This window comes from Populus euphratica, unplaced genomic scaffold, assembly GCF_000495115.2.
Source record: "Populus euphratica unplaced genomic scaffold, PopEup_1.0 scaffold2848.1, whole genome shotgun sequence".
In the NCBI taxonomy this organism is placed as follows: Eukaryota; Viridiplantae; Streptophyta; class Magnoliopsida; order Malpighiales; family Salicaceae; genus Populus; species Populus euphratica.
In genome coordinates, this window is record NW_011502686.1 from 4,610 (window position 1) to 17,466 (window position 12,857).

At 29.5% G+C, this 12,857-nt stretch overlaps 1 protein-coding gene across 2 annotated transcripts; it reads left to right on the forward strand.

The window, feature by feature from the left end:
- The first annotated feature begins 10,543 nt into the window (after window positions 1-10,543).
- Window positions 10,544-12,743, forward strand: LOC105119390 (probable carboxylesterase 5). Of its 2 annotated transcripts, XM_011017526.1 has the most exons (2): window positions 10,544-10,813; window positions 11,841-12,743. In XM_011017526.1, exons 1-2 carry the CDS (start codon window positions 10,602-10,604, stop codon window positions 12,562-12,564), a joined length of 936 nt encoding a protein of 311 aa, XP_011015828.1. In that variant the 5' UTR covers window positions 10,544-10,601; the 3' UTR covers window positions 12,565-12,743. The 2 variants fall into 2 exon arrangements, with proteins under 2 accessions (XP_011015828.1, XP_011015827.1); XM_011017525.1 differs by lacking the exon at window positions 10,544-10,813 and having other exon boundaries at window positions 11,551-12,743.
- Window positions 12,744-12,857: the final 114 nt, after the last annotated feature.

A 12,857-nucleotide genomic window follows, 5' to 3' on the forward strand; every position in this document is an offset into this window, starting at 1 on the left:
TAAGAAAAAAATTGCACATATGGATCGAGACTTTCTCTGTTATGCTATTTTTATTTATGAAGAATGTGAGCAAACAATGCTTGATAGATTTTACAGTAATAAATCTCTGAATAGGTTTACAATGATTGTAGCAAGGTATTTAAAAAGTACTAAAGAGGACATTTACAAGGATTCTAATAGCTAATGACTAGGGATTATCTTCTATATAGTTTGATAGCAGTTATCTTGTTTTACATGGACAAAAATATAGAGTGGTTTATTTTGTTCAACATAGATAAGGATATAGAGTGGCACATGGATTTATCATCATCGAATCATTTTAATTTCAGAGAATCACATCAGGTTTTTTATATTATTAGACTACTATTATGACTTGAATTTGTTGTCATTAATGCATCTTTACCCCTACCTTTTCTCTAGCAAAAGATACCAATTTTATAGCATCTATTGGCACCATCTTAAGAGAGTTCTGATTTATTATTTTAGTAGCTTTTTCAACTTTATCTCTCCATTGAATTCTCACAAACATCATAAAAGACCCACTGGTCTGGCCTGGCGGGCCAACCCGGGACTGAGGTCAAGTCAGGTCTAAGTAAAAACTAATCAGAGATTTGGTCTGGCAAAACTCGATCGACTCGGGTAAACCCAATTAAGACTCAATCTTATTTCACACACACACACACACAAAACAACGTCGTTTTAACCTTTTATAGTTAAAAGGCCAAAATAATTAACGATGAAAAATTGAAGACAGAAATGAGAATTGAGAAAACCTAATTAAAGAAATCTTTAAAGCCATTTCAGTTGCGAAGAAAAGCAGAGTAGCAGAAGACTCTTGATCACTATTTTAAATCTAAAAATAAGGTTAGTTCTTCATGTGGAGCATGAGAGGCATTTGTGTTTAGTTATGTATGATTTTGAGTCCTGGTTAGAGATGTTTAAAAAAATCAATAAAAAATTAAATGAAAAAACCGAACTGAGAAAAAAACTGATTAAACCGATTAGAATATTTAGAAAAAATTCTGGTTCGGTTCGGTTTTTGGTTTTGTAATGCAAAAACCGGTTAACTCGGAACAAACCAAACCGGTTCAAAAAAAGGTCCCTAACCAGTAAGCACCACTTCCATTTGTATAAATAGAAACTTTTGCCTCCCTCTTACTTAACCCTAACAAATTGCCAAAGCAAAAACACTTGCCGCCCCTTTTCCCTCTTTGCTAACCCTAAAATATATAATATAAATATTCACACCCCAGGAGAGAAGAATACAGGAAAATCAAATATTTAAATTTAGATGTTAATCCATTAGATAATTACATTTATATATATATATATGTGACTGACTAAATAAATCGATGGTAATTCTGTTGGTATTTTATGTAATTATTTTCTTTAAAAGTATTAAAAGAAATAATACTTAATTAAATAAAAATAAAAAAATCTAAACATATTTAAATTAAATTAAAATATAAAAGCAAATATATTTTGTTGATTTAAAAAATATTATTAGATACAGTTTATCTATCTAGGTAACAGAAGCTACAGGAGGAGACAAAGGTGGATCTTCACTAGAATCAATAGGGAGATGGTGTGTAGCACAAGTATAAATGAGAAATGTTAATAGTTGCTCAATAACATTCAATTTATTCCTCATTTCGGACGTCTAAAGCCTAAGTTGGGTCATCTCAATTTGAACCTGTTCTCGCATGATCGCCTAAACGGTAAGTGATTGTTGGCTTGATCTACACTATAAAGTCCCAACGTTCAAGACATTACGACCCATCTGTATATCCTTAGTTGTAATGTTGAAGATATCGTAAACCCAATTTCTATGGGGTCCATTAGTAAATTCAACCTCTAACTATAAATTTGGATTGAGTTATGGATGTGTTAAAGAATTATACTAGTATCACTCATACAATTGAGTGTTATATGTTTCTTGAGAAAAAAACAAGTAATCAATTTTATTTTTTTTAAATCATAACTAAAAAAAGTTCAAATCCTACTTACTATGAACTTCTCGGTTCGGCTATCCATGAGTTGATGCACAATTTTTTGTATATCCTTCGTCTCCATGTAGGTTTTAATAAGAAGCTTCATTGGTCTTTGATTATGCCTAAGCATTGTATCTTGCAAAAAGAATATATTATTAGTTAAATTTTTCATATGTTATAACAATTTTAAAAAATTATCATATAAAACAGATATTTACCATCTGTTTTACATGTGAAATGAACGAAATAAATTCACCTGTATGCATAGTTATAAAATCAAAAGTCTCCTTGGTGCAATTCTTTGAACCAGACTGTGACTGCCTCAAGAAATGCTCTGACATCACATACTAGAGATAAATATCTCAGATACCCTCCATGGCATGTGGAGGTATGAAATCCCTTCACACGGCCACATCTTCCTAATATGGAAAACATTTATATCTTATATATTTCTTTGCTTTTTTATGTGCATCATACTAGAAATCACGCAACCTGGTTCATAAAAAACATCAAATAACATAACAAAAATAAAATTTTATTTTAAAAAAATATCATAATTTAAATTCAGTCTTACCTAATGATCTTGTGATTCTCCCGTACTCTCCTATCCACCTCATTGTCAACCTCCTCCTAATAGTTTTTTTCCATATATGTTATTTTCATAAAATAATTAGTTTATTAAAATTAAATATTTATGTATATATTAACCTTCAACTTTTTGAATCAAATATCAATCATATGCATCTATTCAGGATTTTTAAAAACCTAACATTATTGAAACAAAGACATTTCCATCAATTTCAATTTTTTAAACTTGAATTTCAATTTGTTCATTAAAATTAATTATTTAAACTTTATCCATTGTTATTTAATTTTTTATCGTGCAGGAAAGTAAAACAAACTTATATGTTGTGGTCAAACTTTCAATAAATAATATACTTCATAGTGTAAACATCCTACTTAAAAGGAATATTTGCAATATGATTACACTCGCACTTGGTGAGCCTATATCAAAAAAGGGTGGCTAAAGTGCCTTGTCGCGGTCAGCGCCTACTAACACTACTTGCTCATGCTCTTGTCTATTTATATCTCTACTAACCTTATCTTTTTTATCTAAATAAATTTGATAAAAAATATATATTATCACTATATTCTATTTTAATAAAAAAAAAATAGTAGCACCTTTCTTAAATATGAGCTTACCCTAAAATTTAAAACTTATAAATAAGCACCTCCCCAGATGATTTTATTTATAACTAATATTTAATTTATGTATGCATTTAGAAGAACAAATTCCACTTGGAATCGAAAAAAAATCTTATATCCATTCCAATCTCAACGCTGGGAAAACCAAATATACCCTTACTATTCTAAAGAAACAAGGAGGAAACTTAAACAAACTAATCTACAAATAATCAACACCAATCACATAACCAATAATCTTTCCAGTAGTTTCGATCACCATCAGAATCACCACATGCACTAGAATGTGAGCTAGCTGCAGTTCGGAAAGTCCTAGTGAGGTAGATACTGCCATTCTTCCCAATATCACGATTTCTAGCATATTCCACGTGCATATTTCTAAACTTATGCATGCTATCATAAAGTATATTACTTGAAACATATAAAATAGTAAGATTAGACAAATTTGTAAGCTCATATGGTATCGCACCAATGAGTATGTTATAAAAAGAAACAATTCCTGCAATGTCAAAATCTAAGAAAAAAAAATCATGTCGATGGTATTTTAAAACCCCTTAAGAATTTCCAAACCCCAAAAATAAAAAACTTTTCTCACAACATTTTATTCCATCGATAATTATGTTAATGATTTGAATGTTCAATAGCAAAATCTTGTGATTTTTTCTTAACTCTCTCGAATATTTATGGTAATAATTTTATCAGTAATTACATTGGTATTTTATGTTTTATCAATATAAATCCTATATTGTTTTCCCAGCTCTATGGAATTATTTCTGGAACTAAGTCAGTCGATAATTTTGTAAGTACTTCTATCAATATAAAACAATTTTTTTTCTTTAATATTTTATATTCCCTACATATCCAATTTGCAAATGCAGCAAAATCACAATACATTAACATTAGTTCTGTTTATTAACAAAGCGGTAAAATCAAAACAATAAATGTTTAAATTGTCTTAATAATATTTTATTATAAAGTAATAACATACGAGGAAATTATATTATGTCAATTTCATTATACAATGATGTTTTACATATAAAATCAGTTTGAAATCTTTTTAATTCAAATTTTCTTCTTCTTTTTTAATCCCAGCATCATCATGTCCATCATCATCATCTTCACTGAATTGAAGCTCGTCGATCTCATTATTTTCATCGACTTTTACATGTCTATTAGTTCTTAATATATCATTTAACTTCTTGACATTAACATCAACAAAAGTATTCTCAGTAACATGAAAATTTAAATTTTCATCTAAATTAGTAAACGAGGCAAACTCGATATGGATCAACTAACTCGTCAAGTTGAAAGACATCATCTGTCGTAGTTACTTTATCGTTACCATCCTGAACAACTTAAACATGAACTTTAGGTTTGGTTTTCACAATGGATAATAAATCAACTTTTGAACAATCCTTTCTAAAAGAAGATGTATACTTGTAATAAACTTGTTGGCATTGCTTGACAAAAACAAAGACATCATAATGTTGTAAAGTCTAGTCTTTATATTAATTTTGACCAAACCATTGTGGGAATCTACTTTGACTCCTCTATTGGTGGTATCATATCAACAGTATTTGAATAAAAAGATTTTATTATGTTCGCTATGATATTACAATTTAATTATCTATTCTACCTTTTCATAATAATCAACCTCAAATACATTAAAAGATGATCACTTAGCATAAACTTCACTAATATAGGTCATTCTACCCTAACCATGCTCTCCAGTGTAAAAAACATATTCATTGATGAAATACTCATTATAAAATTGGCCCTTTATTTCAGTATCCAAACATTGTAAATTTAGACTTTTATTAGCATTACCTCCCATTTGATAAATCTGATACAGGATTATAATCATTGATAATTAAAAACAAAGTGTAATAAAATTAAGTATTATGAGATTTAAGAATTATTAAGTATTTCTTATATGTGTTTTAAATCACATGGAAAATTGTTTACCTTGTAAATGAGAGATTTGAGATTTAGTTTGATGTGAATCTTAGGATAGTAAAAATTGATGATGTTGTCTACAAGATATTATTTAATTTATTAGTTTATATGAGAGTATATGAAAAAAAAATTAAACAAATAGCAACATATTGATAGTATACCTATTAAATAAAAGGTTTCAATTCATTGTAGTTAAATAATACATAATTATATGCATGTCTAAATTTGATTTTGTCAAGTATCTTTTCCTTACTTATTTTTTGATAAAGATCATTCAAGATGAGAAAATATTAATAAATTCTCACTCGAATCTCGACCATCATCATTTCTTAAAACATTGTTGATTTTTGTTAACATCAAGTGAGGCTCATAATATTATAAGAAAAATGTTAAAATATCTTTAATAATATAAGCCTTGCGTCTTAAAGCATTAACACACACATGTTTTAAAATTTTTATAAAGGATGAACAAACAATTGTATGGAATTAAATAAAGATTGAATAAATAAATGTTTTGAATTAAAAAAAAATAGAAATTTACTTATGATGCATGTATAATCTCTAACCTTTCAAATGAATATATCTATCTATATTAGACATGCCCTCAAACTTTTGCCTCAAACGATAAATATATAAGTAAATGCTGAAGCATAATAATAAGTCGAACAAGGATAGAGAGAATATCATCTCAAGTTTGCAGATTGTATAGATGGTATTCATTTTGAGCTTCTCTATGTGTTGGGTATACAACTTGTTAGAGCATATTTTTATAAAAAAAAAAATGACTAATCTTCATAAGTGTATTCCATGTCCTTTTTGTCAATAAATCCATATAATTGGAATGAGTATTTGCATAAACATATAGCATTCATGACTCTTCATTTCATACAATCTGTAATCCTTTAAATTTACAATCTAGATATTTTATATGCATATCCATTAGAAAAGCACAAACTCTTAAGGCATTATTAGACAAGTAATTGTTCGTTCTTATCTAAGCAAAGCTAGCTTTAAGAGTTGCGACCCATGGTCCATCATAAACCAACTCTATATTCTTATAGTGACAAAATAAAGATATATCAATTCTACCCTTTATGTTGTCCTTTATTTTTCCTTTCACGTCCATCATCATATTAAAACGTTTTTCAAACACGTTCTTTTCGATATCTATGACATCCATATTTTAGCAAAAAAACATTAGTATTTCAATAATGAAACTTTCAAAAAAATACTTCATTTTACTTAGTTATGGATCACACCAAAATCAAGTAATTTTTGTTTACCAGATTGAAAACCAAACACAATGCTCTTGTACTAAGAGATCATATCATCCAATTCATCACCTGACCGAACTAGGGATGCAACATCTCTTTCAACCCTACCTATAAAGAAGTTATCTTTGTACTTATGATTAGTTGGAAAGAACCTTAAGTAGCAATAAAAAAAAACACACTCTTTACCACTATTTGTTAAAGTGAGGGACTTGTTATTTTTCATATAGTATGATTAGACTAATTTTTCATGCATGCTCTAACCATAAATTATCTCATACACAGAAAAATAAAAAATTTCTTTATTTAAAAATTATATTTCCTCAAGACATTATAGTTTCTAAGAAAAAGCTATAAAACAAATAAACACACAAACAAACTATATATACTACATAAAAATATTAAAACATTAACATTAAAAAAATATTATAATAAAAAATAGATAGGTTTGCTTACTTGATATGGTGAATCTTAAAAAACAATGAACCAGGATAAAGATATTGATAGATTGAGTGTTGAGGTGGCTAGATTTGTGATGATGAGATAGGATAGGGATATTGATAGACTGAGTGTTAAGGTGGCTAGATTTGTGATGATGAGATGTAGATTTGTGACAAATTAAAGGGAACGATGTTATCATTTTTATTATTATTATTATTATTATTATTTGTAGAAAGGAAAAGGAAGAAGAAAGGAAAAATTAAGGGATTCAATTCTTGTAATTAGTAAAGAATGGGGACAAAGGTGAACATTTCACAAAAAATACCTACAACACCCCTCATCTTCAATGTGATTTTTATTTTAGTCATTTTTTTTTTAATTTTACCCATTATTATGTGAATAAATCCACGGTATCCGGAAGTCTCTCTCCATGAGAGGGGATGGGACCCGCAATAATTGATTCACATAAAATTACTACTATTTGTATTATTTTTTTTCTAAATCATACCTAGCAAAAAAAGGTAACGGAAATGTTAGATTTTATTTCCCTTATTTGTTGGAATAAATAAAAAAACTGATATGAATAAAATAAAAAATAAAAATTATTATTTTCATAACCTTTCCTTTTTTATAAATTCAAATAATAATAATAAGGTTCATGGTAAAAAAATTGAATCAAAGGGCAACTAAATAAATAGTGAAACTTAGGTCTAACATAAATAAAGAGTTTATTTTGAAGAAAAACATAAATAAGATATAAATAAAAAATAGAAAAAAAATGGTTAGATGAGCACTCATGGCCTATTTAGTAAGGGTTCGTGCATGCATGGGTCCTTATATATTTTTGTTGGTAGATATCGGACGTTATCGTTTGATTATGCCCAAATTTTAGTTATTGTGGTAATTAAAAAATTAAATCTAAATTTTTTTAATTAAAAACTTATTCATAATCTATTTTTGACCCAAACCATCTAAAACAAGCTTATAAAACATGAAATTAATCAAAAACTAAAAATCTTCTCATACTTGAATTTGTTATTTAGACATTTTTAATATAAAACAAAACTTAAATGAAACTTCTTTTATTATATAAAATTATTAAATAAAAAAATTAATTGTTTTGATGGATAGAATCCATGTCAATGTTATTTTTATCTCTCTATTTCTTGAATTCGTCAACTTTCCTTTCCTCTCTCAAACCAGTGGAGAAAAAGAAGTAGTATTGGGCCAATTTGTTTTTTTAAATTAACATCCATCTGTTTTGTAAGTTTACCCATTACTAAGTCAAATTAACATCCAATCAAGCTCTCATACAGGGGAAATGGTGTCGCATGATATTTTATTAAACTAAATTTTTTTATATTTTTTATTTTTAATAAAAACACATTCATATATTAAAAAATATTAATTTACTATTTTTTAAATGAAAAACAAACTTAAAAAAAAGGGGTAAAATCAGAAACAAAACATGTGGAAGACCGCAAGCGAGAATTTTTCCATGTGAAGCGAACAGCCATCTTGAATGACACGCAAATTAAAGCATTTTCAATCATGACACAAATAAATCTGTTCCAGCAATTTCCATTCCTGTATTTTTTTTTATTAATATTGGTGTCTGAGTAAGCTTGCGCGTATCACGATTAATTTTACGGTCCACTGAACATCCTGCAAGTCTAGTGAACAAGTAAGCTACTGTGGGGATGACAGGCATACCATACAGAAAAAACTCAGTAAAAACATGAAAGAAACAACTTGCCAACCCTACTCCCACTAGAACTCGAGCTGAGATCTAAAGGAAGGCAAGCAGTCTTAATAGCCATTGAGCCATACCCTGCTGGTCCATTCCTGTCTTTTTGATCTGTCAGATGGTTAAACTTAAAGATTAATTAATTAATTAAAATATACTAATACCTGAATTGATGCATGATTTTTTTATTTTTTTATTTTGTGTAATAGGTTTTGTTATTAAGTGTTTTTTAGAAATATATATTTCTTGAAGAAATATTAAATTTATTCTTTTAATAATGATAACATGTTAACATCCAAAATATAAAAATAATTATTTTAATATATTTTTAAATAAAAAAATATTATATACCTAAATGTGTTAGCTTCCCAGCTACCCCCTCAGCTTACTTTTATTATCCTATTATTCGAGTGGTGGTTGTAGATGCTGCCTTTTAGCGTTACTTGAGTTCCTCTTGTCCTCTCTAGCCTCTTCTTCCTTGCCTTCTTCTAGCTAATTACAAGTCAAGACTAGAATATTCTTCTTCTTCTACGTTGTGCATAGGATTAATTATTTTTTCAATGTACAAAAAAAATTTAGGCATTGATAATATTATTTTTACAAAAATAAAAATTTAAAATATATAGAAATTGATGCGACGTGAAGTGATTGTTTTGATGGGTTTAAAAACAATTCAAATGACCAATAAAAATATACTTCAATTAAAAATAAATATTTAAGAAGAGATCGATAATACATTAAGGTGAATCTAAATTAACAAGTTAATTCACATACCGAGATATAGGATTATAATAATCCTATATAAAATAAATCAGAACAAATTACAAAGTTCAATATCCAATAAACTCAATGTTACATGATAAAAGTGAAAAAAATTAATTAAAAAATAACCTGGATCAATCCGGGTTAACTTATCAAATTCATAACTGGATCATGAGATCAGGATAACCATATAGAAAGAAAATTGAAACAAATTATAATATTCAATTTTCAATCAATCTAATATTAAAAGATGAAATTAAAAAGAAAAATTAATTAAAAAAACTCAACTTAATCAGAGTTAACTTATCAAACTTATAAATTGAGTTATGAGATGAAAATAACCTGATAGAAAACAGACTGAAACACATTATAAAATCTAATTCTCAATGAAACCAAAATTTAATGATGAAATTTAAAATAAAAATCAATAAATAAAAAGAAAAAAAACTTAAATCGATTAGTCAAACTCGTAGTCCAAGTCTTGATTCTTGTATAATCCTGTAAAACATAAATTTAAAAAAAAATCATAAAACTCAATCTTCAATAAGCCTAATATTCTGGAATTGAAATTGAAAAAAAAATATAAACTAGGAATTAAAAAAAAAGGAAGAAAAACATAAAACTAGTATAATGAAATAGTATTATTACACGGTAGGGGTCCTTTAGTTTTTTTGTGGTTAATAAGGTATTTTACAAATTATATATAGAGACTGAATTAATCTCGGTAAAAGTTAGTTTAAGAATTGGTAGATGTTTCAGTATTGAGTAACTTTTATAGTTATAGTTTGAGAAGGTAAATTAAAAAAAAATTGTAAATTATAATTTTTTTTCATAATAAAGATTTGTAGATACATTTATAAGTTATATTAATTAATTAAATATTTTTAAATCTAATACGGTTACAAAACACAATTTAAAAATTAATTTAACACAATACTAGCTAGAAATAAGCTATAAATTAATTTTAATAAATAGTTAAATTCATCAGTTTTTAAGTTTGTTGAGGTAGATAACTCGACTAGTCATGTTAATAATAATAAAAAAAAACTATGTTTAAGGTCATGGCTTAGCAGTTTTGGCAGGAATTCCTGACCTCTGTATATATATACATACACATACATACATACATATATGTATATATGTATTTATATATATAGCTAGCATCTAATAATATAAGAACACATTCCCGTTTCTCAAATATTCTTGCTCTGTTGTTTCTTCTCTGAAATAATGGATTCGTCAAACTCCAACGAAATTGTTCATGAGTTCTCCCCCTTCTTTCGCATTTACAAAAATGGCAAGGTGGAGAGGATCACAGCTGACACAGAAACTGTACCACCATCCATTGACCCTCTAACAGGAGTCCAAACCAAAGACACCGTAGTCTCGCAAGAAAACAGCCTGTCTGTCCGTCTTTTTATCCCCAAAATCACAGATCCAACCCAGAAGCTTCCTCTCCTGATATACATCCATGGCGGTGCATTTTGCATTGAGTCTCCTTTCTCCTGATATTAATTTACTATTTTTTAAATGAAAAACAAACTTAAAAAAAAAAAGGGTAAAATCAGAAACAAAACATGTGGAAGACCGCAAGCGAGAATTTTTCCATGTGAAGCGAACAGCCATCTTGAATGACACGCAAATTAAAGCATTTTCAATCATGACACAAATAAATCTGTTCCAGCAATTTCCATTCCTGTATTTTTTTTTATTAATATTGGTGTCTGAGTAAGCTTGCGCGTATCACGATTAATTTTACGGTCCACTGAACATCCTGCAAGTCTAGTGAACAAGTAAGCTACTGTGGGGATGACAGGCATACCATACAGAAAAAACTCAGTAAAAACATGAAAGAAACAACTTGCCAACCCTACTCCCACTAGAACTCGAGCTGAGATCTAAAGGAAGGCAAGCAGTCTTAATAGCCATTGAGCCATACCCTGCTGGTCCATTCCTGTCTTTTTGATCTGTCAGATGGTTAAACTTAAAGATTAATTAATTAATTAAAATATACTAATACCTGAATTGATGCATGAATTTTTATAATATCTTTCCTGTTTACTAGATTTATAGAATATTTAGTAGATCTAGGAATTAGTCATAGAAGGTGTAATATAGTATAAACCTCTCTAATTATAAAATAATAATAATTAAAAAATATAAAGCTAGCATCTACCCCTGGTCCCGCACAGTAATAATATAAGAACACATTCCCGTTTCTCAAATATTCTTGCTCTGTTGTTTCTTCTCTGAAATAATGGATTCGTCAAACTCCAACGAAATTGTTCATGAGTTCTCCCCCTTCTTTCGCATTTACAAAAATGGCAAGGTGGAGAGGATCACAGCTGACACAGAAACTGTACCACCATCCATTGACCCTCTAACAGGAGTCCAAACCAAAGACACCGTAGTCTCGCAAGAAAACAGCCTGTCTGTCCGTCTTTTTATCCCCAAAATCACAGATCCAACCCAGAAGCTTCCTCTCCTGATATACATCCATGGCGGTGCATTTTGCATTGAGTCTCCTTTCTCTTCTCTATACCATAACTACCTCACCGATTTAGTCCACAACGCTAATGTTATAGCCGTGTCCGTCCAATATAGAAGAGCCCCAGAGCACCCTCTCCCTGCAGCATATGATGATTCATGGGCTGCAATCCAATGGGTTGCTTCACATGTAAATGGAGAAGGGTCTGAGTCCTGGCTTAATGGGCACGCAGATTTTGATAGAACGTTTTTGGCTGGTGATAGTGCTGGTGCTAATATTGCACATAACATGGCTGTTAGAGCTGGATCTACGAACGGCCTAAATGGGGTTAAAATTGTTGGTGTGGTTTTGGCGCACCCATTTTTTGGTGACAATGAGCCGGATACTTTTAGTCCGGTGATAGAGTTTATCTTTCCTTCTGTTAGAATCTATGATGATCCCAGGATTAACCCGGCCGGCGCAGGTGGGGCGGAGCTGGCTAGCTTGGGGTGCGCTAGGGTGCTAATTTTTGTTGCTGGCAAGGATGGGCTAAGAGACAGGGGAGTCCGTTACTACGAGGCACTGAAGAGGAGTGGGTGGGGTGGCATGGTGGAAATTGTGGAGACTGAAGGAGAAGATCATGTTTTCCATCTGCTGAACCCTAATTGTCCCAAGGCTAGGGTCATGATGGAGAAGGTTGTTTCCTTCATTAATCACGGTCGTTAGGCCCTTTCCTTTTCTTTCATGCTTTCCGTGCTGTATCTTTGAATTTTCTTCAGCAATTTGAATTCTATGTTAGAGTGCTATTGTTCCAGAGATATATTTGTGTCTAGATGATATACTAATCTATTGTACTAAGTCACCAATCAACTTTCTTTTTTCTTTAATGAAGCGTTAATTAATATTGATTTGAAGTTTTTAATATCTTATGATTAATCTAGTGGAATTAACATCGGGTTAAATTAGGTAATTAAGTTCTTACTGCATCCATTGGATTTGACTGAATTAATTACTTTATT

Excerpts from the sequence above, each read along its gene's own strand:
- LOC105119390 (XM_011017526.1), top strand. The coding sequence starts at position 10,602 with ATGGATTCGTCAAACTCCAACGAAATTGTTCATGAGTTCTCCCCCTTC. Across the intron at positions 10,814-11,840 it reads CCCAAAATCACAGATCCAAC|CCAGAAGCTTCCTCTCCTGA; the intron begins CCAGAAGCTTCC and ends CACAGATCCAAC.